The sequence below is a fragment of the Paramisgurnus dabryanus genome, chromosome 6, assembly GCF_030506205.2.
Source record: "Paramisgurnus dabryanus chromosome 6, PD_genome_1.1, whole genome shotgun sequence".
NCBI lineage: Eukaryota > Metazoa > Chordata > Actinopteri > Cypriniformes > Cobitidae > Paramisgurnus > Paramisgurnus dabryanus.
The window spans coordinates 23,725,857-23,752,338 of NC_133342.1; the positions used below are offsets into that span (position 1 = coordinate 23,725,857).

Below are 26,482 nucleotides of genomic sequence, written 5' to 3' on the forward strand. Positions count from 1 at the left end.
CGCTTGAAAGTTAGGAATTGTTTAAATGCGGCGAGCAACAGCAGTGACGCAACATTGACAGATCCACAATTCAGTTCGGCAACACATGACGTCACCTATTAAAAGTAAACGAGAAGCTTTAACGCTTGCGCCTCGTGTGTGCCTCAATGTACCTCAAGTGAGTCTGGCATGTTTTCTTGTAAATTAACATTTTTTATCAGGTTCTTATGTTTAGGTTCAGTAATTTCACTTTAATGGCAATGATTATTAGTTAGTAATCAAAATGCCTTATTTTCACAAATGTCATTTTGATTGGTATTTAAAAATTTTGACTTTCGCTGCAAAACCCTCTAAATGCATGCAAAGTTTTTTGGGCAAAAACCTTAAAAAAGTCCACTTCTTTGAAAAAGACATAATTGCAAAATCACTTAAGATGCAACTAGAAACATTGTAAATGATGAAAGTAAGAATGTTAAAATGAAGAAACTGAACCACGCAATAGGGGGCGCTGTGATCCGTGCAGCTGCAACAATTGTGTTGTATTTTTTGTCAAAGTACACAAGGGACCCAAGTTTGAATGTGATCTATGGTCATGCCGTGCGTCATCTTTCATCCAATTCAGCTTCTGTGCACTTAGAGGACTTTGCTGAAAATAGATGTGGCGTTTGCAAATCAGTATTTTAAAATGGCCCGAGGTTAGGATTAAGCGGGTTTAAAGTGAAGGTATTTGATGAACATATAATATATGCAGGGAGCATTTGGTTAAATCACCTATATAACTGTTGTATGATTATAACTCCACCCACCCGGCTCTACCTCACCCTGAAAAGCACTTTTCCTGGCATACAGTGTTATATAAGAGTACCAGCTATTGAGGAGGAAGGTACCAAGGCATCCTGCCAACACTAAGCACTGACCAGCTCTAAGAACAACTCTCTATTAAAATATATGAGGAACGTCTGTTCCTTTAATTTAAGGCATTTACCACTTTACCGCTGGGCAGGGACATGATTCTGAAGCTGGAATCTGTGAAGCTGGAAAGATCTTAAACCTTTATATTTTATGTGGCAATTAAGATTATTCCTCTGAGTGAAATACTCTACCTGAATGGCCACTCCACCTAATGATATTGTCCTGCATTCACCAAATAACCAAACCATCCAGTGAAGCATATTTCACAGCTTTTCCTAAACTAAACTAAAATTATTGGTCGTATCAGCATAACATGCTATTGATTTATGCACGGCAGGCTGAAAAAGCATCTGTAAAGCATACCAAATAAATTTGACAAAAATGAATGAACTTATTCTGATTTCTGTTCGCAGCTAAACATTGCATTTCAAGCAATATTTGATTTAGTAAGTTTCCATATTATGTATACAGTAATATAATAATAGCTATGAAATGTTGCACTTGCTGTATGATGAAAAAAGAGGATTTGTAAATGAGCACATTATGCAAAAAAAGGTGCAAAATATATGCATGTGTTGAATTATGAAACAATTACAATTTGAATGTGCTAATGAGAATTAATGTTTGTGTCATTCTCCTGAAATGTGTCTACATTTTTTTTTTACTTATAAAATCACATTTTGAGGTGTTGAATTCCAACTTAAGTTTCATCAATTTCACATTCATGCCATTCGTGTGTAACTCAAACCTAATCTTTCTCATCAAAATGAACCCAATAAATCAACTCCTGAAAGAAATGCTCCCTCTCCTTCAACAAGAACCATAATTTTATGCAAATGTTATACAATAATCTGTATTCTATATCTGAGCATGGTAATGAGATTGGTTGCTCTACATTATTCATATTGTACGTATCCAATATAAACAGATATCATAAGAGGGGGAAGGGGACAGACATACAATGCTACAGATGTATCGGTGACTGAATAGATTTTAACATTTTTAAGTCCTAATTTCTAAAAGTTAAACCTCCCATAATTTTCGTTTTGTTGAAAGTATAAAGCTAGCTAATAGATACATTTCCTGCAAAAGTGAAGGCTGATGGTGCTCTCTTGTTTCAACACCATTCTATCTGGTTTTGCAGCACCCAATCAAAATGGCTGCCATTCAGGAAGAAGGGTAATGAGATACGAGTGCAATGGAATGCTCTGTGCTGAATATAATCATGCAACTTGCGTGCAATCAATGCGTCCCGCATCATCTCCTATGATTGCCTGCCGTACGGACGCGGCTAACGTTTCCACACAGACGCGATGCACTTTTCGCAGCCATGTATCATGTTTGACTTCTACGACTTTGTAAATGGCAAAAAATATAAAATGATCCCAGAAACAAATAAGAAAAGAGGAGCCAATTGAATATATTTGTTGAACAGTGAGACCATTATTTTGATGTTTATAGCTCTTGGCAGATCTTGTAGATTTCTTTTTTATTGGATGCTGTATATTGACCCCTTTGTCAAATTGGCTTTATGCATTTGCTTCTCTGGCACTGGATGATATGTCTAGAAGTGACATATCTCCTGCTCAGTGATACATACTGTAATCAAATAGAACGAATCCTATTTCTGGCATTGCACCTGTGCTCAGACTTTATTGCTGCGCTGTACTCATCATTTCATGTGACGCAGATGTGAATGACATTATCTTTTTTTCTCAAATGTTTTAGTGCGCTAAAGCTTTCGCTCCTTAAACGCAGTTGTTCGACAGGAATGCAAAACAGGGCGCGATTTTTAATAAGACAGCTTCTCTCATATCGTAAGTGCATATTATATGAAAGAAAACATTTCTGCTGCACCAACTAAGATGCTTTGTGTGTGTGTGTGTGTGTGTGTGTGTTTCTCTCTCTCTCTCTCTCTCTCTCTCTCTCTCTCTCTCTCTCTCTCTCTCCCTCTCAAATGTCCAGATGTGAATCAGAGCTTTTATTTTTTTAGGAGACTGGAACCAATTTCATTCCTCATCAGTTTCTTATGGAAGGTCAGAGTATGGGAAAATCAAACTGCGAATGTGTATTCTTTCCACACCCTGTGGTTTAAATGCACTCACTACTCAGCACCATGCTCATTTTCGTCCCCTTTTATGTTGGAGCTGCTGGAATATATGGGGCCCCTAAAATATCTATTATAAAAACCTCTTGAACTGACAGAAATGGATATAATGCATTTTTCAAAGTGCTAATGCGGTTCTTAAACATGAAATATTCCAGGGCTGCGTTTTATCTCTGCATTTGATTTTTTCCAACATCTAAAAAGCTTACGTGTTGTTATCACTCATAGTAAAGCTGTTTTAATTTTATTTGGGATAAATTGCAATGCAGAAAAATGTAAATACACTCGCTACAAAACAATATGCTCTAGTCTAATAAAACAAGGACTTACAAACACTGTATTTTTATCATTATTCAAGCCTTATATTGCAGTTTGTTACTTAAGTCAGTGGTTTTCAAACTTTTTTTAGCATGCAGCCCCCCTTGTGCACAGTGCATCCCTTCATGCCCACCCCCCAAAAGAGGGTTTATGACACAAAACATTCCAAAACTTAAAATTGGAATTAAATTGGAATTAAACAAAACATAATACATTTTTCAATGTAGTGTTTTTCAACAGCAGCCTTATTTTTCTAAGATTTATTTAAACTGAATTTATGATAAATTCATTTATTTTATAAAATGTCATTAAACCAGCCAACCCCATAATCAAGGACTTTGCTGCCGTGACATGGCTGCAGGCGGCGCAATGATATTACATAGTGTCCGAAAATAGTCCCCTGCTATTGAAAGATACTAAGAGGACTATTTTCAGCTGCTGTGTATAATATCATTGTGCTGCCTGCAGCCATGTTACGGCAGCAAAGTCTTTGATTATTACGCAAGAATGAGAGTTTAGTTCCTAACCATATCAGCCTAAACAATCTCAACTTTTAATTTTCTGTCGGCCTTAGTACACGAAGAGCTACAGAAGAGTCAAGTTTTAAATAGGAAACATATCAAAATTCTTTGGTTATTTATTAGGAGGGATGCTAATGGTCTAATCAGATTCAATGGATTGTGCTAAGCTATGCTAAAAGTGCTAGCGCCAGACCCGGAGTTCAGCTGAATGGATTCCAAAATGGTAAAAATCAGATGTTTAACTCTAGGGGAGCTGGAAAATTAGCATATTTGTGTCCCTTTAAGTACACAATAGCAACCAAATTGTGTCCCGATTTTTCTTTTACAAAAAATATATGCAAATAATTATAAGCAACAAAACCCTTAATTTTGGCCTTATTTTTGTACAGTAATGGTTACAATGGATATTGTTTTGTCTGAACTAAAATTATGAGCGAACACTGTTTTGCTCTACATTGGTTAAATATCTACTTCTGAAAACTCTTTCCCTGCCCCATTTTCAAAACATACATGGAATGATGCTTTATATAAATACATTTCACTTCTGCTGCATATACAGTATATATATATATACAGACTACATAATGGGGACAGAGGGAAATACTCAGTCCTGTCATTTTGTTATAAACGTCCCTGTGTAAACTTTAACTTAAAGTGGGGTCCAAAATCATCACCACAGATTTAAATTTAAACCTGGAAATCCAAAGAAAAGTATTATGGTTTGAAAAATGTAATACACACTTCAAAAAGAGAAAAAAATGTGAAATACCTTAAAGTCTGCAATGTTCCTACTTTAGATAACCTGTCTGTGAAATCTAGGCTAAAGTCTCATACTGTAAACTAATTATTAGAAGCATCAATGATTTCAATGATTGACTTCACATTGATTTCAATGTTTGACATGACATCAGTCAATATTAAACATATCAAGGTTATATTTTCACTGAATGGTCTTTACATTATGCAGAATGATTTTTGTTGAAAACTTGAAGAATGATTTTAGCTGGGTTTTCACAGACAGGGTTACAAATAAGCAAATGTGCTACATCAACCGTGCCAGCTCTTTTGTCCAAAATGTCAAATGTCCCTGTTTCCATTAAAGCATGCAAGATGCTGTGATTACATGGATTTCTAGGATGGATTATCTAACACAGTTTTGCATCCAAAAAAATCAATTGAATATCTCACTCAACTTAAGCTTAACAGCTTAATTTAATGTCCCCAGACTTCACCGACGCACTTTTATAACCATTTAACCTTTCAGACCTCCAGTTGACTTTCCTGTCTGAACATGCAAAAAAACCACAACTATGTTGGTCAATAAAGAATATATTCATCTTCCTTCTCGCAACATGCTAATGCTTTCTTGGAGACGTGCCACAAATGCTCTCCGTTTCATTTGTGATCAGCAGATGCTCAAGCGATGAACAGTATCAACATTCAAACGTACAACTCCGGTGTAATTAGTCACTGGTGAACTTCACTTTCTAAACATGTCAACGTTTATAAAACACAGATAGGCGACCGTAATGACACGCAGCCGAGTAAATGTAGGGGTGATAAAGGAGAGGTTTTCTCATGGTTTCATTTCAAGTGAAATCTAAAGGTCAAACGCAGTTACTAAAAGCAATAGTTCTGAGTCGCACACTCAAAGCGGCTCCCGTGTCGAAAATTATAGCTTATTCCCCAGATATGAGTGCATTATGATTTCTTTTATATTAAAATAAAGAAATAAAAAAATTACTCAATAGGAGGCACTGTCGATAGCAACCCCTCCTCAGAGAGGAACATGCAGGGGTTTGTTGTCAAACCAAATTACACACATTCTTTCCATGGATAAACCGTAGCCTGAATAATAAGCAGCCACAAAAGTGGGTCAGGGTCGTCATGGAGAGAAATAGAGGCAGAGAGAGATAGGAAAAGAAGAGAGAGAGAGAGAGAGAGACGTAGAGAGAAGGCGGGGGTGTTTCTCTCTTTGCTCCCTAGCATTCAATATCAAGAGTGGCAGTCATCTTTGACTTCAAATCATTCCTCTGATGAATAACCTTTGTCTGTACTGCATTACGGCACAAAGTGATTTCTTTTCCCCCCTCCTCAAAATGGCAATTTTCTGAGAGCCTGAAGCTGAACAGAAAGCGTCTTCATCCGTGTTCCACCACTGTAATTTATTACAGTGAGCTAGAGTGACTTTCATGACTACCTATAGAGGCACTCTGATATTAGGCCCACAGATGAAGATGAAGTATAAATCACTGCCTAGCTCTTATTGAATTGGTACGATTTCATGTCGAGCCGAGGAACCATGTTGGGCTTTTCCCTTGCGCTTTGCCTCCGAGCTGTTGTGCGGATTTATTTTAGAATGCATTACCCGTAATGCAGGTATTCATTTCTATCAGTTGATTGCTGATTGAACATAGGTGGAAACTCCATGCTGAGAGACAAACGCTGACGAGAAACCACCCTCCTATGTTACAATTATCTTCACAATGGCCCGACATAGATCTGTGAAGAATGGCAGTTTATATTTGAATGGTAATTTGTATAAGGGGGAATAACAGGGTGACGCAGCGCTCCTGTTCCAGACGAGAAACCGGCACAACGTCCGCCGAAAAAGACAGCTTAGCGTCTGGGAAACATTTTGACTTCATTGGTTTAATGATTCATGAATGATGATGACATATTGCTTTTCTGCTCGCCCCCAAAAATATGAAAATTCTGTTATATACTCACCCTCGTGTAGGGTGTAAACTTGCATGACAAGTGATTCATTTTAAAAGAATCAAAAAGATTCATTTTTGAAGAACATCCTGGACACTTTTTATGTACAATAGTGGAAGTGGCTGTCAAGGTGTAAAATGACAAAAAGCACCATAAAAGTATCATGAAAGTGGTCCATATGACTTATGCACCATATTTTAAAGCTTTGTGCGAGGATCAAACCTAAATGGTGCTTTTTAGCATTTAGGAGCTTGACAGCCTCTATTACAATTGAGTGGCCAGGATATTCAGGAAGAAGAAAACAACCGTTTCTTGTATTTAGAATAACACGAAGGTTAATAAATGGCTGAATTTTCATTTATCCTGGAGGGAACTAAGTGCTTTATCACTTTAAACCACTTGTGGTGTTGGTCACTGGTGCCAGCACAATTAAAGCAAAAGCGTCAATTAGCTTTTAAACCATTAGAGAACCTTTAATGTCTGTTTCTTATAACCAGGTCTTTAGATACGCTTCAACACTGAATCTCATCTAAAACAGAGCTGACCTGAAAAAAAAAAGGATGGGGGATAAAAATGATTAAGTTTCAGAGTGAGCAGCCAGTGGCTTGTTAAATATCCTTTCACACTGAGACAAAATTACAGTGTATCATAATTTACTGCCTCAGGAATCCCGATGGAGGTAAATTAAGGCATATTTCACTAGAGACCAATAGATGGTGACATGACCACTTAATTGCTTAATTTTACGATCGGTTGAGGGGAAAATTTGGTTTGATAAGGCTGTTTGAACAAGTGTTTTCTAGCACCGAAAGCCCAAAGACAACATTTACACTCCTTGTTTGTCTTCGGTGTCTGTTTCATTTCTATATTTTGATAAATGGTGCAGATTTTGGTGCAGCTGTGTGGGGTCAACAGTGTTTAACACGTGTGGGAGAGTGTTTAAGTGTATCTGCTCACTTGAGGATGTTTGCAGCTGAAAGGTAGGTCACGTTATTTTTATCTCAACAGGAGTTTTTTGTGTGTTTGTGTATGTGTGTGCTAGTTTCAGGGCTGCGATGGTGTCTGAGATGCAGTCCGACATATGTCTACACCAATGTCCCACAATGCACTTCAACCACAAAGCAGCTAGCTGTAGACATGAAACCTGTTTATGACATCCTACTGTTACAAAACACCACACTGGACCACTGTCACCGGCACAGACCGCAAAACACTTACAGGAGTTATATGTAATGTGCATCTGAGGTATCAGAGCAACCTCCTATTAGAATGATAACATAATTGAAAACAGTGAGACTACATTAAAGGAGACTGGTCCATTTTGTATTACATGGACAGGGAAATGAGCTGTAGTGCTGGCAGTCATTCCCTAGGTTGACTATGAGAGCAGTCCATGAGTAATTTATGTAGGGTAGTATTTCTGAGACAAGGACCCTTGAGAAATCTAATCACTCTCCATAGACTCGAAGAATCTGTCCTGGTGTATCAAGAAAATTGACACAAAAGACGCAGAATTTTCTTAGCATCCTTGTTTCAGGGAGGTAAGCTACTCTAAACCGCGGTAATCTCCGAACTGATAGACCCCAATAAATGTCAACAGGTGCGATACATTGAAAGGATTAAAATTTTTCTGCCTGTATCTTAATACACGGAGAAAAAACAGACAACAAGGAGGCAGGAGCCAGCATGACCTGGGTGGACGGCTGCCAACAGCCAGCTGAAAGGGCTGCAATTTCAACTATTATGCTGGGGAAAAAAACCTGTGCCAAGACCCATTACATGAAATTGAATTTAACCTCCAATATGATTAATTCAGATGTAAGGTTTACTTTTTTCGTACCTCACGGCTAAGTGCCACACGTGGTGGCTTAATAAAATATGAATCTTTCTTGCTTTAAATTAAGAACACACCTGATTGGCATAAATAAGATCACTCGCTGAATTATCAGGCTATTTTTATCGACTGCATATGTCAGTAAATAAATACGTAATGAACTCGCATTTATATAAGTCTAACATACAGATTTAATCAAAAACACAAAAAGCCACAAAGAGAATCATGTTAATTTTCCTCCTAATTTACAAAACATAAAAGACAATTAAGTGAAATATCTGGGTAAATCAGGACGCTAATCCATCATTTAACTTGACACTAAGGGTGACGCGCGGTTCGTTAGTGATGATGACAAATCAAAAGAGGGATGATCATTAAGAGAGGCCCCTCCCCAAATCTCCCACAGAAATTTAAGTATCTGGGGGGAAGCAACAGCCTCGAGCACGCTACTCTGCTTAACAAAAGCTCCCAGCAGGAGCTGACCGGATTCACACATCGGCCCCTGTATTTGAACCCGGTACAATGAGCCACTGTGTTCTCATCATCAGCACAGTTTCAGTCAACAGCACAGCAGTGCTACACATCCCTAGAGCTGGCCCTGCCTTTTACAGTGACACGACACAAGAGACCAGGAATGTTATCAGTAGTGGACACACTTAGGAAAAACATTCCAAGCATCTGCCCCACATTTGTTCTGTTCAATCCGTAGCTCATGCTTTAATTTCATATCTTATCACACACATACAAACATTCATGCACTGTTGTATTCTGTTTGTCTGTGTCAATTAGTGATGGGAATTTTACTGGCATTTCTCAATTTAACATTTCTTAGAGTAATAGTCGTTGTAAATTAAAGCTTATTCTGCCTTCTTTGACAGATAAAGTCCCTATATAATCAAAATTGAAGTTTTTTTGCTTTTTGTATCAATATGTTAGCCTTAATGATATCTATGAACTGGTGCACTACAAAACATAAACACATTTGCATTCAGAAGATATAAGCATTGAACACTTACAGTCTCTCACCTCAACTAATACGGATCAACTGTTTTTATGACATCATTCTGCACTTCTCATCAGATTCCAGGCTGTGAGGTAAACTAAATGCTATTGGCTATTTTAAAGTGCACCTATTTCATGGCTAAAAACAATGTTATTTCATGTATTTGGGAGTTAACTTACAGGCTGTGAGTCCAAGCGGGTGGAATTATGGTAATGTCTGTCTTGTCTTGTCTTGTCTTGATTGTTTCCTATAATACGTATGTTTGTTGTAGTCCAAGAAAAGAGATTAACGTTGAAGACGATAACTTGCGTCATTGTTTATCTTGGGGTTTGTACCTTTTGCATATCGTTAACTAATACACACTAAGGGCCCTATTTTAAAGAATTAAGCGCATTGTCTAAAGCGCACAGCGCAACGTCTAAATGGGCGTGTCCGAATCCACTTTTGCTAGTTTAACGACGGGAAAAATGGTTTGTGCACCGAGCGCATGGTCGAAAAGGGCTGGTCCTTTTTTTTAATGAGTAATGGGAGTATTTTGGGCGTAACGTGCAATAAACCAATGAGAGTCTCAGCTCTCATCCCCTTTAAAAGCCAGCTGTGCTGGCGCTATGTCTAATCCCTATTTAGATGACGGACTTGTAAACTGAAAAACTAAGCGGAGGAAGAAGATCCCCAGTTTAAGATTAATGTTAAATAATTATGTTGTTTTTCCCTTGTATTGAAATTGTTATTTTTTTATTAAAACCTTTAAAACCCGTTTTCTTTTAGTAATGGAAGTAAAAATAGCAGGCTTAAATGCTATAAATGTATGGCTATCATCAAAAAAATTATTTACAAGTATGTAAGAAAAGGTTTGTTTTCTAACAATACTTTATTTGTAACAAACAGGAGATAAATTTACAAACGGCTCTCCGCACCTTTCAGCACTTGGACAGCAACAGTTTTAAAGCATTATTTTAAAATGTTTCTCATCTCACCATATCCACAGGTCATCATATAAAATAAATCTGTGAAGTAGCATTTAAAAAAACATTTAAAAACAGATGCATTTGTTTAAAGCAAAGCATTTATTTACTTACCAGGCTACAGGTGAAGCAGCTCTTTTTGTCTTCTAATGTCTCATAATTAGTCCTCATTTATGTCCAAGAGACTCAATAATAATAATAATAATAACAACTCAAATTACTAATGCGCTCTTTAAATAACAAAAACATATTGCGCCATTGACTTTAGACTTTAGACCAGGTTTTTGTTGGTCAATGGCGTAGTCTATTTTAGTTGCCTCAAAATAGCAACGCGCCAACAATGCGCCTGAACACACCTCGTTTTCAGACCAGAACGCCCATGGGCGCAAAAGGGGGCGCAAATGCATTTGCTATTTAAACAACGTGGCGCTTAACGTGAAAATGATAATTACGCAGGGTGGAAACTAGCAAAAGACACTTGCGTCGCGCATTGCGCTGCATTGCGCCGGGTGTAAGATAAAGCCCATAGACACCAAAGGAAATGTAAAATTGTGAATCGGACCATAGGGGCTCTTTAAAAAGGGGAGGAGCCACTTCAAACTCCTTCCTTCTTCCTTTTCAGTGGAAATTTTGGCAACATACTGAACAAAGCTGTTTGAATTTCAACACTCTGCTCATGGTTGGGTAACAACAACAACAACCCAGCATAAGAAGTTTATTTATAACTCAACAGTGTGTTCTGTCCAATATTTACTCAGCCGTGGGTTAAAAACAACCCAACATATTTTAAAGTAAAGGCACTTCTTTAAAATGTATTCGGATTTGCTTTTTTGCACAACGTTAATGTGTGTTTCATAATTTATATTTTGCTACAGATGGAGTTTTGGAAAGGTTGCATCTTGCATCACACCAAATCTGTATCTGTAATATTTTGTCTCTCTTGTAACAATTTTAAATAAACACAATAAAATTACTGATTATAAATGTCTGCAGATTGCTCAAGAATTGCTTGAGTACCACTGAGAGTTTCAGAAAGTGTTTAAATGATTGATAGGACTTAGTGTTAAGCTCAACCTAAGATGCATTTTTGTGAGCTTTAAAGCAAATTGTCATCTCTTGGGCTGTTGCTATGGCGCTACATACTTCCTCTGCAGCTGCCGCCCTGGTGTGGTGGGTGATAAGCATCGGGGATGCTAGGACACAAGCTCTCCTTTCTGAACGCATGACCACAATCACTTCCTGTTCATTACCTTCCCTGCTAAGAAAACATGTAGGAATTAATGCGGCCTGACCAATGAGCCACCGCTGAAAACATATACGCTGAAAAACAAGCTTGGACACTACCAGGCACAAACATCCTATTATGTGCCAATCATCCAAACCTGTTGTCGACGTTCGCTTATTAACACAAAAACATAAGGGTTAGCTAAATCCAGTTTGACTGCTGCGTTTATGCTAAGGCACAATAACAGCTCCTCCATTAGCATGCAGGTCTTGTTCCCTGTCAGGAAATAAAGATTGCTTTATTGATACATGCTGTTGCCATGACAAGCATCCACCACAAGATCCATTTGGTGCAAGATTTCGGTATCCTGAGCAATCACACAAATCTGGCTAATGTGTTTCAGGCCGATGGGCATCACACGGGACTCGATGGCGTTACCAAGCTTGCACCTGTATCCTTAACACTATTATCGACTCATCATTATTGTATGTTTTTTAACAAAACTATTGATTAGGGGTAAACCTGAGAATAAAATCTACTTTTATGTCATTTTTCTCTTCCTTGGATAATGCCATCTCTTGAACTGTAGTCTGCAAATAGCCAACATGCTAAGAGGACAAAAATATCTCTATCAAATTACAGTATTGATTGTGGCTGAACCTGAGCTGCGATTTTACTTTGAAGTTTCCTTTGAAAAACATGACGTATAATAATATTAATCAAGCAGAGTAATGCTTTAGAGGACTTTAAGAGCGTACAAACATTGAAAAAAACCTATAATGGCATGTTTTTATACTTGCTATATTAAAAATGCAACCATAACACAGGAAAAAGCAATTTCATGTGAGCACTTCTATCTGTCATGTCGCAAGGATTTTATTTGCTTTCATGTTTACTTAAAAGCCAAACATGAAAATTCATTATTTATTCTCCCTTATGTTTCAAACCTGTATGCTTTTAATGTTATTCATAGAGCACAAAAGGTGTTATTTATTTCTGAGAATGTATATTTATATTCAGAATTATAGAATACAACAACATATCATAGTGACTACATAAGAAAATTAAAATAAAATAAGTCCAGAATCTCTTTTTGTGTAGCCATAGATTCAGAACATTGAAGTGATATATAATAATGGCATATAAGGATATATAATAATGGCATATTAGTGTGATAATGTTTTAAAATAATATTTAAATGATTCTCACTTCAGCTGAGCACTGTGAGTTTCACCCAGTGAAACTGAACGTGTCAGATGCGAGTGCGGTTGCCTGATCTTTGCTAACAGCACTAAAAGCATTAACTTCCTATCTGACAAATTTATAGGGTGCTTCATTCGTCTTCCAAGAAGCAATTCTGTGTTTTAACCACCTGTAGAAAGCTTTGTAACTTTCTCTCTCTCTCTCTCTTTCTCTCTCTCTCACCCCCTTAATGTGCCTCAGGACCTACGGCTGTGAGGTTCATTTGTTTGTGTAGTTTTCTGTGCCCATGTTTAATTACAATGGTGCAGCTGTTCCTCATTTACACTGGGGTCATATATTTGAATGTGTGTATGTGCGTGTGTATCTCTCTCTCTCTCTCTCTCTCTCTCTCTCTCTCTCTCTCTCTCTCTCTCTCTCTCTCTCTCTCTCTCTCTCTCTCTCTCTCTCTCTCTCTCTCTCTCTCTCTCTCTCTCTCTCTCTCTCTCTCTTCAGGGCCTTGTTTGCAGAGAGCAAAACACTATGTGTGCACTGCCATGAGACTCGGAGGTACAGAAATAGGGACTATTTTGTATTTAACTTATAAACCTGTACAGACTGAAATGGAAGGTAAAAAACTGCATGTTATTAAAATGACAGAAGAAAAATTTTCATCATTTAAAAACCATACCAAACCTGTGTAATACTGGTTTGCATTTACATGAACGAAAAGGCTTGAATCGGCATGCCTGAGGCTTGTAAAATTCATGAATTGTTTTATATATTTATGATGACAGACCCATTTGCACTCTTATCCAAAATGGGCTAGAAACTTGTCTTTCTAGACAGATTTTAATATACTGTGTCTTTCTTCTTACACTATAAAAAGCCCATTTTACTGCATCAGGAGCACAAGGCACTGTTTCTATTTAAAGTTATGCTGCTGAAATGTTATGAAAGACCTCAAATAAAGTAATGGTAGTGGATCAAAAGCAGTTTTGTGTACGGTGATGACAGACTCATATCCAAACTAATCTAATGTTGGCATCGACCACAAAGTTTTCAAAGTGTTTCTATGAAACAAATGGGTTTGGAACCGTTTTTAAGGCCATTTTCTATTCTTTCAGTGGCAAACCACGGAGAAGGTATGACTAATACAAAACAAAATTGAGTATGACTTTCTACTGGTTTCCTGTTGAAATGAGCTCCTTGTTTTCTTTGTCCGCGGCCTTTCATTTCCATTTCACTTGTAGCGGTACTGATAAGGTTTAAGTCTCTTTGAATTACCTTCTCTTTTGCTTATGAACACTGTACGCGCTTGCCGGGCTCAAATTAATTGCTCTCTTGTACGCTGCAGTCAGAGTAACAGCATATTTTCATGCCTAATTTTAGGTTCATGAGTTGAGTTGGCTGAACGTGTCCTCTAAAAGCCTGAAAGTGTAAACACCCAAAATATGGAACATCGATCAGACTCAACCCTTTAAATAATAACTTGGGTAAATGACTTGCTTCAAAGCTTTTCACCAGACCATGAACAAGCTGAGGGAGTTTCTGTCAGAGTCAACTGTGCAATTATAACTTTAAGTCTGTTATTTTGGGTCGATTTTGACCTCAAACACAGCTGCTTGCAGCGTGGACAGAAAAATAAATATGTCTGTTAAAAACTTCTATTTATTTTTTCTCTTAAATTTTACATGTAAGGGAAATGTTAAGATAACTTTCGAGAATATGCACACCATAAAGCTCCATAGTAAACATTATAAATGTAAAACCTAACATGCACAAACAATATCGTTTTTTAACATGTATTAATTCTTGTTAATGTCAATACAGTTATTCATGTTAGTTTATGGAGCATGAATTAATGTTGAACAGTTACAATGCTTGATTTTATAAATGTATTACTATATGGCAGCATTAACATGAACAAAGATTAATAAATGCTGTAGAAGTATTATTCATTATTAGTTAATGTTAGCTCAGTGGGCAGATTTTGAAATATAGTTTATATTGCGGTTTATACCACAGGGTTGCTGAATGCTTTATTCTGATTGAACATTGAGAAATTTTTCTTGTTATGTAAAATGCTCACCTAACCTGTCAAATGTCTTTAAATAACCACCAGAGCAATGTTTATTGTAACCTTAGTATATAATCTGAATAATTGACTCAATTATTCCTTACATACACAGTCAGAAAAAAGGGTACAAAACAAGGTACCGTTTTGTACCTTTACAGGTATATAAACATAATACAATGTTGTACCTTTTGGGGTACATTACTGTTCCTTAAAGATCTATTTTGTACCTTTAAAGGTACAGTTAACTGTTTTGTACCCCTTAAATTTAACTGGTACAAAACTGTTCCTTAAGGTACACAATTGGTCCTTAGAGTATAATATTGTAACCCATAAGGTACAACATTTCAATGTGTTATATACCCTCAAAGGTACAAAAATGTACCTTTTAGGGTACCACCCCAGCGACAGAAAAAGGAACAACTTTGTACCTTTTTTTCTGACATTGTATACAGTACAGTAAATTATGTGCATTAGTTTGTTGTTTCGCTTTACGTAATGTAAAACTGAAGAAATATTGATAATTTATTAACTTAATTATTCCTTCTTTTTTAATCCCCATTAAACCAAAGCAGTCTATTTAGACATGCTGTTTTGTTGCTCTTGTTAATGTGACATCAGACAAACAGGGTCCCCCCCACAGCCACTGACTGACTGGTTAATTTCACCCAAAAGGTTTTCTAAATGTGTTTTTTAGCTCATTGCTGCGCTAATGCGGCTACAAGATACTTTTGTCCCAGATTGTTTCACATGAATCAGATCTTTTTTAAATGAAAGCAGAAGCTAATTTGCATTTAAATGTACACACATGAAAACAGCACTTTTTTGCTCCCGCCCATTTTGGACATGTTATAACAAATTATCTGTGGGGTATTCTGAACTGAAACTTTACAGGAACATTCTAGGCACACCTGAGACTTAGGGCGCACTCACATTATCCAAACCAAACCGCGCTCGGGCGCGTTTGACCCCCAAAGCTTGGTTTGTTTGACTAGTGTGATCGCTTCGTTCCGCGCCCGGGCGCGGATTGTTTAATCGCGCCGCGGCCGGGTTGCAGAGGTGGGCCGGAGCGCGGTTCACTTGGGCTCAGGCGCGGAATGCTGTGGTGTGAGCGCAATCGCGCCTGAGCGCGATTCAAAAGGTGAAGACGTCAGTTGCGCGACCACTCACCTTCATCTGCCTCCGTAAAAACCTTTTAATGCGCACAGCGGGGTTACGTGAATGTCCGAGCTGTACACGTGACAGATCAACTAAGCAATATGATGACATGTGAGAGGGCTGTCTGTAATCGCGCACCAAACGACTCCGAATAAAAAAACACAGACTTATCATTACGGTGGGTTCCAGTGTTAAGAGAGAGCTTTACTTCCTGCTTTTTCAAAACAATCGCATCTTAATGACGAAAGCGCGCCCGGACTCGGATCGATAAGAAGTACAGTGCGAGTGCGTGCAACTGGGGGAGTAGGGAGGGGTGGCAATCGCGCCCAGGCATGGTTTGGTTTGGTTGGGATAATGTGAGTGCGCCCTTATATTACATCTTGTAAAATTAGCATAATATATGCCCTTTAATATTCCAAGATAAAAGATTTTGGTTATTAACCCTGTCCATACACCTAAGCAAACATATATATATATAATACAACAAATCCTAGTTATCAAATGAGTAGCTTGCTGTTTTTTTTTCAAAGGAAACTATCAATGACTTGCATCACTAATGTATTAATAAAAAAACATAATAATATAAAACAAGGCTCTAAAATGTCACTCTCATAATGAAACTGCACTACTATTAGTGCAATATTGATGTTTTAGGACCCCCCCTCCTACTTTGTGTGCATATAGGTTTTGATTACAGATAATGATAAACCACAAAGTGCAGAGTCCATTTCGATGATTATGTTCTAGAGAATAAAGGTGTGGGGTCCACCTGTTCTAGCGCTGCTGAAATGTGATCTCACACTGTCACAAGACAGTGATCAGGAACTCTCAGTGTGATCACAGGAGGACAGTGGACAGGCATCAAAAGACTGACAGGTGCCACTTAAACACCAAAGGCCGAGTTGAATGAAGGGAAACGCAACAGGCCATTAGTTCACCTACAGATGGGCCCACAAAAGCCAGGGTGTGTGCTTGCTTCTTCACAATGCTGCAGTGTGTGTATCCGTACTGATGTGTGGCTGGGAGGCAGCGAAGCGAAGTCCCTTCACGCAACAGCTCTACACAATGGAGAGGCTGGCACTATTGTTGTGGCCAAAACAGCACGCAAACCACGCCAACGAACAAACACGGACAAATATGTATTTAACAGATGCTGGCCTCTGTCACACACACATAAACAGTGCAAAAACTCAAACAGATGCCATGAAATAATAGAGCAGGAAGCGGGTGAACAAACAGTGGGCCACAGTTGCGAGATGCGTAATATGTTGACGCTACGTCCACTCAAACGCCGCAAACAACGACGAAAGTGAATTATTATTGTGAGTGGCCTTTGAAGATATTAGCAATTATAGTGATGGCATAGGAAAATGTTTGGGATGTTTTCACACAGCTCCAAAAATCCTGGAAATGCACCACAATTTTCATTACATTCCGAGAAAAAAAAAACCTTTATGTGAAAATGATTGCAATATGTTTCATAGTGAGATTAAACCAAACAATTAAGCTATTCTGGATTGGTTTTCATAGAGCCATCTGTCTGGATGTTTCCTCAAACTGGGAGCCCAATCAGCTATTCATATGTAGACTGTCATTGGGCAAAGTCGACCCAAAAAAATGAGATGCCTCCAATGAATCGCAATCCCAGATTTGTGCCAGAGTTTTCACGACGCGCATGGCAGACTGGAGAAAAACCCATTTCCCCAGCCAAAATAAAGCGAACACATGTCCAGATTTTATGATCATTATGTTCTGCTACTTAATGAGTTGATCTTTTGGCATTTTCTGCATCACACAACACTGGCTGATACGCTAGCAGAGATGGAATGCTAATTATATTGCGAAAATAATCCTATTCTGTAACAAATATGGCTACAATGCAATGTCACATTTGTTTGAATTACACGCCGAGGCAGACTCGGAGATTGAGAGGGCTGTACTGGAACTGACGACAAACATCGTAAACACAGACAGCGACAACGTAAACATGTCCCTAAAATTCATGCCCGTAAAATGCAACTGAATGTTGCCATTCTCCCAGTAATGCTTGTGTTTATGACCTCAGATTTTCCACAGTGATATATATATATAAAAGTGGAACAAACTAACCCAAGCCAAGCCAAATTTTGTCTTTTCCATTTTTACAGCTCAGGCCTCTTCTTAAACTGTCTCACTTCTTTACATTTGAAGTTTTGCCTTTGTCTTTTACAAGTAACAGCATGCATCTCTTATAGATTTCCCACCTTGGTTTCTTGGAATATTTTTTTTTTTTCTTAACTTTTCTTCAGGTCTGGGTATCAAACAAACAACAATCATTCATTCTTTGTAAATTCCAAGAAAAAACGAGAAGCTCTCATGAAAACGCCACCTCCACCAATTATTGATGTTAACAAATGCTTTAAGCACCTATTGTACGTACATCAGATACTTAAAATCCGTCAATTTCTCGGGTTTGTAGGCAACATCTATTAAGAACCTGATAAAAATGCTCATTCACAAGAAAACATGTCAGACACATTTTAAAGGGTTTTGCATCTGACCTCTTCGAACATTTTTGTAAGTTGAAGTTCTTGCTAATATCAAACACAAAAATATGTAGCTGGTGGATTTTTGTAACACAATCGCTTATAAGGTGCGTCATTTATGGTGCTCTGTAACAGGCTTTCTCTGTATATGATATCTACATGGAGGAATATTTTACTTGGACGTGCCCATAAAGACAAAGCAAACAAACTAAGCAGATTTCGTCCGGCGTAATGGACAGTGTACCAAAGTTAGATGAAGCACACCACCACATAATGGTCTTATATGTTTGGGTTTATTTTTGTGTGTGCTTGTATACGCAGTTGTACATTGACCTGTAAAGTAGTAATGAACAGTAGTCCGATCCACATAGCCTGTCTCTTTAGATATGCACACATGATATGCAATTAAAAACTCCATTCACATTCCAGTGAGGCTGTCAATCAGAAGCAAATCCTTTCTGACAGTAGCCAGTGAACCGTGCCAGCTAGCCACTGAACAGGAACTCAAACAGTAATGGCTTTTGTTACCAGCAAGACAAAATTTGGATGCAATTAAGTTGAACTTAAATGAGAATATATGGATGTTGTGAAGACAAGACATTAATTGGATCTCGGTGCTGTAAGTTTTGTTCTTTCAGCAAGTGTACATTTCGGTTTATTAACTGACAATTGGTTCTAGAAACTATACTGGAAGCTGTGCCACTCCTACGTAACACTAACATTATTTTTCAACCTGTCATGCTTATGTATGTTATATGGACTTACTCCGAGCTCAACAGAATGGTAATGCACTTTACTCATTGAATAAGCTTTTAGCGGCTCTCAAACAGGATCGCTGTAATGTATGACCACAGCAGGCTCTTGGGCTACCGGCCATGTGTAAACCACACCGCCGTACAGCGCGGCTTAAATGTACACACTCACACAGGGAACTGCAGTGACTACTGCTGGCCATACTGACAACAACATAAAACGTCAATCAGTTACAAGAACATCTGCACTGCGTGATACGCCAAACACCGCTGGTGCGGACGTACAGTATCATCATTTGTAATTCAAACACAGATGATGCGTTGCGTTCTTTGTGCTGTGTCGTGCTTGACCTAGGCACAACATGAGCAAAGATCACAGCCTATGTAAACATCTCACATTTACGACAATCCACCCATGTGTGGCCTGCCGGTGTGATGTTGACATAAGCTGTTGACATAGGAGAAACTCCCAGAAATCTGTCAGTGGAAGAGCATCGCTCTTTAAAGCCAAAGGAAGAAAGGGAGTTTTGGGAATTGGTTACAGTAGAATGCTTTTAAACGTACTCAAACATGGAGGTGTTACACCTCTGAAAACTAGGCTGTATTTTCGTACCTAATGATGCATATTGACACCACAGTTAACTTTGAATAGCAGACATACTTAAGCAAAGCAGCAACAAGGTATTAACAATAATTATGCATTCTTGAATTAGTGCTTTTGTAGCTCAACTGATAAAGCGTAGCATTCCCAATGCAAAGGTTATAAGTTATAAACCCAGAGAGCAAACGTACAAATAAAATGTGGAATGCACTGCAAGTTCCTTTGATAAAAGCATCTATTAAATTTATGCGTTTCATTTTGTGCCAATAACAGTAAACACCTCAACATCCCAAAACCACTTACCATTATGACATCATGTGAACCATACAACATGAAATATCAACTGACTGCTGCGCACATTGATTTCCTTTCACTATTTGGGAGTGTGCTTCTAAAGGCTAAAGGAGGCGGGAATGACATGCCCACTCAGTCTCACCCTGTCATCACATCACTCTTTCTGAGGAAAAGTGACCTGGTAAATAGAGATTACCAGCACATGCTCCTCTCTTACCTTCTCTCTCAGAGTCAAATCAGTCAAGTCTGTATGATCCTTTGTTAAAAATGCACATGCATGTAATGTTCATTGCAGCTGGAGTAGCCTATAAGGACTTTGGGATGGGGGTGCTGAGGTTTAGGAGTGGGTTTTGAGTACTGCTCTTGACTAACAAACACAAAAGACAGCATATTATGTCAGGATCGACATCCAGAGACCCCTCTGACATCCAGGACCACCAAAGATCTCAGTAATTTCTACTTAATTGAAAATGCCTGTGGCTAAGACACGCACTCAGCACACTTTATATTACAAAGCATGGTCCATGACAGCAATACATATCTGAGATATCTAATTTCTCATCCGTTTTTAATGTAATCCCTTAAGACCATGAATCACATTCGGAATGTACCACGAATATTAAATTTTTACACAAAAAGTCATCTCTGAGTAATTAAAGATACACACACACAAAATATTCTATCTAGAGATTATATTGTTTTAGCCAATACCCTCATAAAGGAAAAACACTAAGATTTCTTTTACTGTTTCTTCAAGACAGAAAAGAGACTAAATGGAAAATGAATGGAAACCTTTGCTTAAGCATCATGTGTCTTAAATATTTCTCCTGAGGAAATTCCCAAAAATCTTACATACTGTATAATATTTTCACTAGAAGCTATTCCCAACAATGTCCCAAACTAAGATTAGATTTACAAAGTCTGATACAAAAGGCAAAATTTTTAGAATAAAGTATTTCAACAATTCGTATCTATTTAATAACAATTTTAGGAGAAACCTCTGATTTAATACTTAACTGAGAACTCCATCAAATCTTCTGAGCTATTGAAGCGCATGCAAAAACATTTTTCTGCGGCTATTTTTAATCAAAAAACCTTGCATTTATGTTTGTGGGTTTGCCATGGATTAGTTTTCCCAATTGAAAACATGTTCAAAGATGTCTGTTGTGTCTCCAGTCAAACTGTAACCAAACTAAAACCATCTGTTTACTGGTTATTTGTTAAGTGTGTCAATAGGAAATCCACAGTCCTGTTCTGCTCAACTCAGCTCAACAATTATTTTGTTGTTTAAAATGTGCAAGCAATTAAATCCTCTTGTATCAGCATTATCATTCATAAGTATCATTCAAACCTTCCAGGTACCAAATTTAACACTTTACACCCATCAACTTCACGTATTTGACACCGGCCCAATTAGTTCAATTGAACTTCTGTTATCCTCTGAACTGACAAGAGCACAAGACTGCCTCTTACCTTAACCTGACTGTGTAAACAAACAACAACTGTGAAATTTGGAAGTGAATGAGGAGCATTTCTTAAACCTACATCAATGACAGGCTTACAAGACAATGAGTCATGCGTAGTGTTAACAGCTTGCTTGCATTATCTCATTGGCTATAATAACTTCAAGCCTGCAAACTCCATTACGGCAATGACTTGTGCACCAGCTGAAAGTCATTAGGCATAAAATAAATCATTGACTTTGATATAGGTTGGCTTCAGCGGAGTAGTTTTGTTGGCCATTAACGGTATAGGGCTTCATCTCTGCTGGTTTTCATAATTCCAAACAGACTGTAATCCAATCCTACCCATGATGCCACTCTCTCTCTTTCTCTCTCTCTTGAGTACCCCTGTGAAGCACTCCTCAAGACCACTCTTGATTTCCTCAACAGCGGCAACTGTACCACGCCAGTGCTCTTGTATTAAAACATACATCTGAAATGCCACATGCAACCAATGCTGATTCAAATAAATGATCTATGAAGTCCAGTAAGTTTCTCAAATTCAAATGTAATTGCTTTTGCATTTATTTGCTTGGCAATCGCTTTCTCACCACAGCAACATTGTGCCTTGTGATAAACGCCCTGGTAGGTGACATGATAAGCAAAAAGCGATAAGGCCCATATTGTATAGTGCAGGAAGTGTGGAGCATTAAGTTTAGATAGTGTGTTCAAAGTGGTTCGTTTTTTTTCTCCTTGCAGCAAGAGCACCATTTACAACAGCGTAACTTTATGCACAACACTATACTATACAAACACCTTACTTGCTGCAATCACAAGAAAATCCACAACAAAGTGTACAGGGATGAAATTCTTTTATTTGTCTCTAAGGCTGAGCCATGCAAGGAACTACAGTCCATACCATATGAATAATAAAAATGTAGTATGCATTGTTTGTTTATATCTTTCTATCCACATCAAATAGAGGCAGCGAAGACCAAAGTCTTTAGGGATTTGTGAAGAGTGGTACAGCAGGTAAGGATGAAGGTAATCAGTTAGGGGACTATGTGCACCGACTGAATCATCCCCACTGGCACTATGACCCCCGTTTAGCCACATACCATCAATTTCTGTCTATTTGTTCTCAATATACCACACACCACTGTCACAATCTCACTTGTTTGCTCTCTGTGCCCCCCCCCCCACTCTATAACTGTAGCTCCACCCCATCTTTCTCTATTTCTGAATTGCTAAAATGAAAATTCTCGAGTGGAGTTGATATAGGCTGACTTGCCTCTGCAGTAAAATTACACTATATAGATTATATCTGAAAGCCTTCCCCCTCCCTCTTCCTTTCCTCTCTACCCCCACCAACCTCATCTCTCTCTCTCTCTCTCTTTCTCTCTCTCTCTCTCCTGAAAGGTTTTATGAACTCAGCAAAGATATTAACAATTTACCGCTGCATCAAAATTACATCTAACAAATGAAACACAGAGACAATGCGGGTGAGATTGCGCTTTCAGTGTTTTTACTTCTTTTTAAATTGGGGCAGTCATAGTGGTGCCTCTAAAAATGTGCGGTTCATCCATAAAACATTGAATTGTGTATGTGACTACACTTAGTCGTGGATATGAGACCTATGGCAGTGAATCAAGAAGCATTGAAAGGAATAATACAACCCCAACCCCCACTCCAATCACCCCACAGTAACCCTACCCCCTCCTCATTCAAACACACACACACACACACACTTTCTTTCCCCATCTCTCTCTTTATCCTACATGCACTACACACACTCACACAGTAACAGCACCATCATTAGGAGAGGGAGAGGAATACAAACCCCACATATCTCTGTTGTTCCACAGGGACTTCAGGAATAAATGATGCCATAGATTTTAAAGTAAAAGACAAACGTATGGAATTATGTGTATGATATTAATGATAATACCAAAACCAATAATATGTTATTTATTGTTTGTGCACGTTTAGCAGCTTTCTGTGTTAAGGACAGTTTGCTATGTCCATGTTGAGTGAGTTTGGGTCTGTGATGAGCAGGTGTATTTAGGAAAACGCGCGCTACTTCTCCCTATCGTAATGACTTCCATCTTTAATTGTTAGAATTTTACGCGCGCGCTAGTTTTCTGTGACAGCCCACGAGCGCGCTTTTAAGTTTGCGATGTATTAAACACATGCGAAAATAATGATGTGCGCATTAAAAAAAATATATATATATATATATATATATATATATATATATATATATATATATATATACAAATAAACTTAACAAAAATGCTAAATAACAAAGGCAGTCAATGGTTTATGGTCGACGGATACAAGTTTGTTTAGATTAATTTTCGGTCCCGCGCTCATTCGGACCCGCTTTCAGACTTGAGGTGACAGTCGGTGAAGTACAAACTTAGTTTGAACAAGTCCACAGCAGTCTTCGATTCACGTTCAGCCAAGCAGTTACACAAATGTATTGCAATAAAACAGGTCATGTCTATGAAAAGCCACATTATAAAACACCATGCATCATTAAAATAGGCTTTACCTTATTGCAATACGGAGAGTCCGAATAGTGCGACTGTCCCAGCCGAGAGGGATCTGTTGCTGATGGAGGCTGTGGATAAAATCTCACGTCCATTTCAGTAAAATCATCAACCGGTCCCTATTGCCTTTCCACTAGATTGTGTGTTCCTCTCTTACTCAGAGATCGCAACGCAAATGAGAGAGAAGGTGAAAGCTGAAGACTGAAAGACTGAGACACTCACATCCGTTCCGCGGTTTTCACAAAAACTTTTATATGAACCTCTAACGCGGGCGTTTTAAAACAGAGAGATACCGCTGAAGAAGTCGCTCAGGTTTGGCGAGAACAAGAGCATCTGTCGAGGACGTTAATGTGTTGACTGCTGAGAGTAGAGATGTGTATGTTATCGTTGCAGCTGTGGCTCAGTGTAACTGCTGTATGGAGAGGAGCGAACGCTTTGCCTGTGTTCAAACACAAAAGACTCAGGAGAAACGCGCCTGTTCTTCTGAGCGGCGCATAGGGGGCGCTGCAAAGTGCGCACCTATACTGGACAATTTGCATTGATTTTGCATGATACTGTCTGTAGATATTGTGACGAAAAGATTCCGTTCATTTTGTAGGAAAAAGTCTGCAGTTCACAAAATGCCAGTGACAGTTGTAAATAAAGTTGGGGGAAACAGAAATTGTGCATGTTTACCTGGATATCTTACATTAAATGGATTAAAATGGATATAGGTTACCTTTTATTAAAACTTAAATAAGATGCCGTACATGTAAAAGCTACAGATTGATCTTAACCAACGGAGACAAAACATAGCTTTTAATAAAGCAACAGTTCCCCCAAGAATGAAACTTAGCCCATACACTCTCAAACCATCCTAGGTATATATAACTTTCTACTTTCATCCAAACACAGTCAGAGTTACATTTAATATTATACTGGCTCTTTTTTAATGGCATTGAATAGTGCCCCATTTTTAAAGATCCAAAAAGTATCCATCCATCAAAAACTAATCTATACGATTATTAAAGGTGCAGTATGTATTATTGACATCTAGAGGTTGAACTTGGTACAGCAAACTATTCAAAATATTGGAGATGGTTTATTCCCCGTCCCATCCTCCTCAGACTCAATGCTCAGACTCAGGATAGCAACTGACGATGGAAAGCACAGCATGGGTCTCCTACAGGGGGTCCATGGTGGTATTTGTGGAGGTCCTCCAAATATGATTGGAATTAAAAATATTCTTTGGAAAAATTGTTTATCAGACAAAATGCATTCATAGGCTGATAATAGAAATTAAAAACTTAAATAAAATGAAGGTTCCCCGTTAAAATCTATTCAGTAAATGTAAAATGTTATGTAGTATGTTAACAGTAGGGGAGAGTGGGGCACAACCTAACACTTTTTGGTTTTGGCTCAATCATTAAAAAAATATTTGAGTTTGATTAATTATATTTTTACACAAGCAACACACACATCTCTGCTACAAATGACCATTTGAAGTTTGTTTCTAGTACTTACCATTCTTGGACAATTACACCAAACGTTACAACTTACCCCAGTTGGGTTTAAATGTAACAGGCAGGGGTGTAGTTGTAACACTTGCTAAAAATTAAGTTTGCAGGCAAATATTTAAATACTATTTTGTCTATATACTTGAAGTGGATATTGTATATATATTTGTCTATAATAGACAGGTATCCATGCTGTATTCATTCATCCAGCCCTTTTCTAACAATAAGTTCAATTATAAATGGATACAAATGTCTAAATATGTGAGAAAAGCAGCACAAATATGATTTTTTTTATATGTAACCCAGTTTGTAATAACCATACTACAATTTCAAAATGAGATAATGAGCATCAAAGTCTGATTTTAGCCATTCATTTCTTTATGATTTCAATCTTTGACGTGACCTCATTCAATCAATATTAAAGATATGAACAAAAATAAATTTAACACTTGATTTTAGATAAGACAGGCACATTTGTTGGCAGCCAGCAATCATTCGTGTGAAGCCTATTTAAAACAACGGCAAGAATTACGCTAACGTTAGCAGTTTTCATATTGTAAGTGCTGAGGGGTTAGTTGTTACACAGCGTTAAAATTAACCCTGCTGGGTCAAAATATTTTTAAGTCCACCAAAAAAGACCTGCAGACATATTTCAAGACGATGCTATGTTTAAGTCATAGTCAAGACACTGATAAATATGACAAAGCATTGGATTTGGTATCTTACACATCCAACTTAGAAACCGAAAAAAAATATATATAATGAAAAAATGTACTTACATGCCACCGAAACACTCGTTCATCAATAACTCTCTGGAAAAACAT

General features: G+C 38.0%; 1 protein-coding gene across 1 annotated transcript in view; it reads right to left on the reverse strand.

Moving 5' to 3' along the window:
- Window positions 1–24,620, reverse strand: part of tox (thymocyte selection-associated high mobility group box) — a 62,705-nt gene extending 38,085 nt beyond the window's left edge. Inside the window, exon 1 of the mRNA XM_065276202.2 lies at window positions 24,165–24,620. Coding sequence (XP_065132274.1) covers window positions 24,165–24,257 — 93 coding nt within the window. The 5' untranslated portion in view covers window positions 24,258–24,620. The remainder of the gene's footprint in view (window positions 1–24,164) is intronic.
- Between the last annotated feature and the right edge of the window lie 1,862 nt (window positions 24,621–26,482).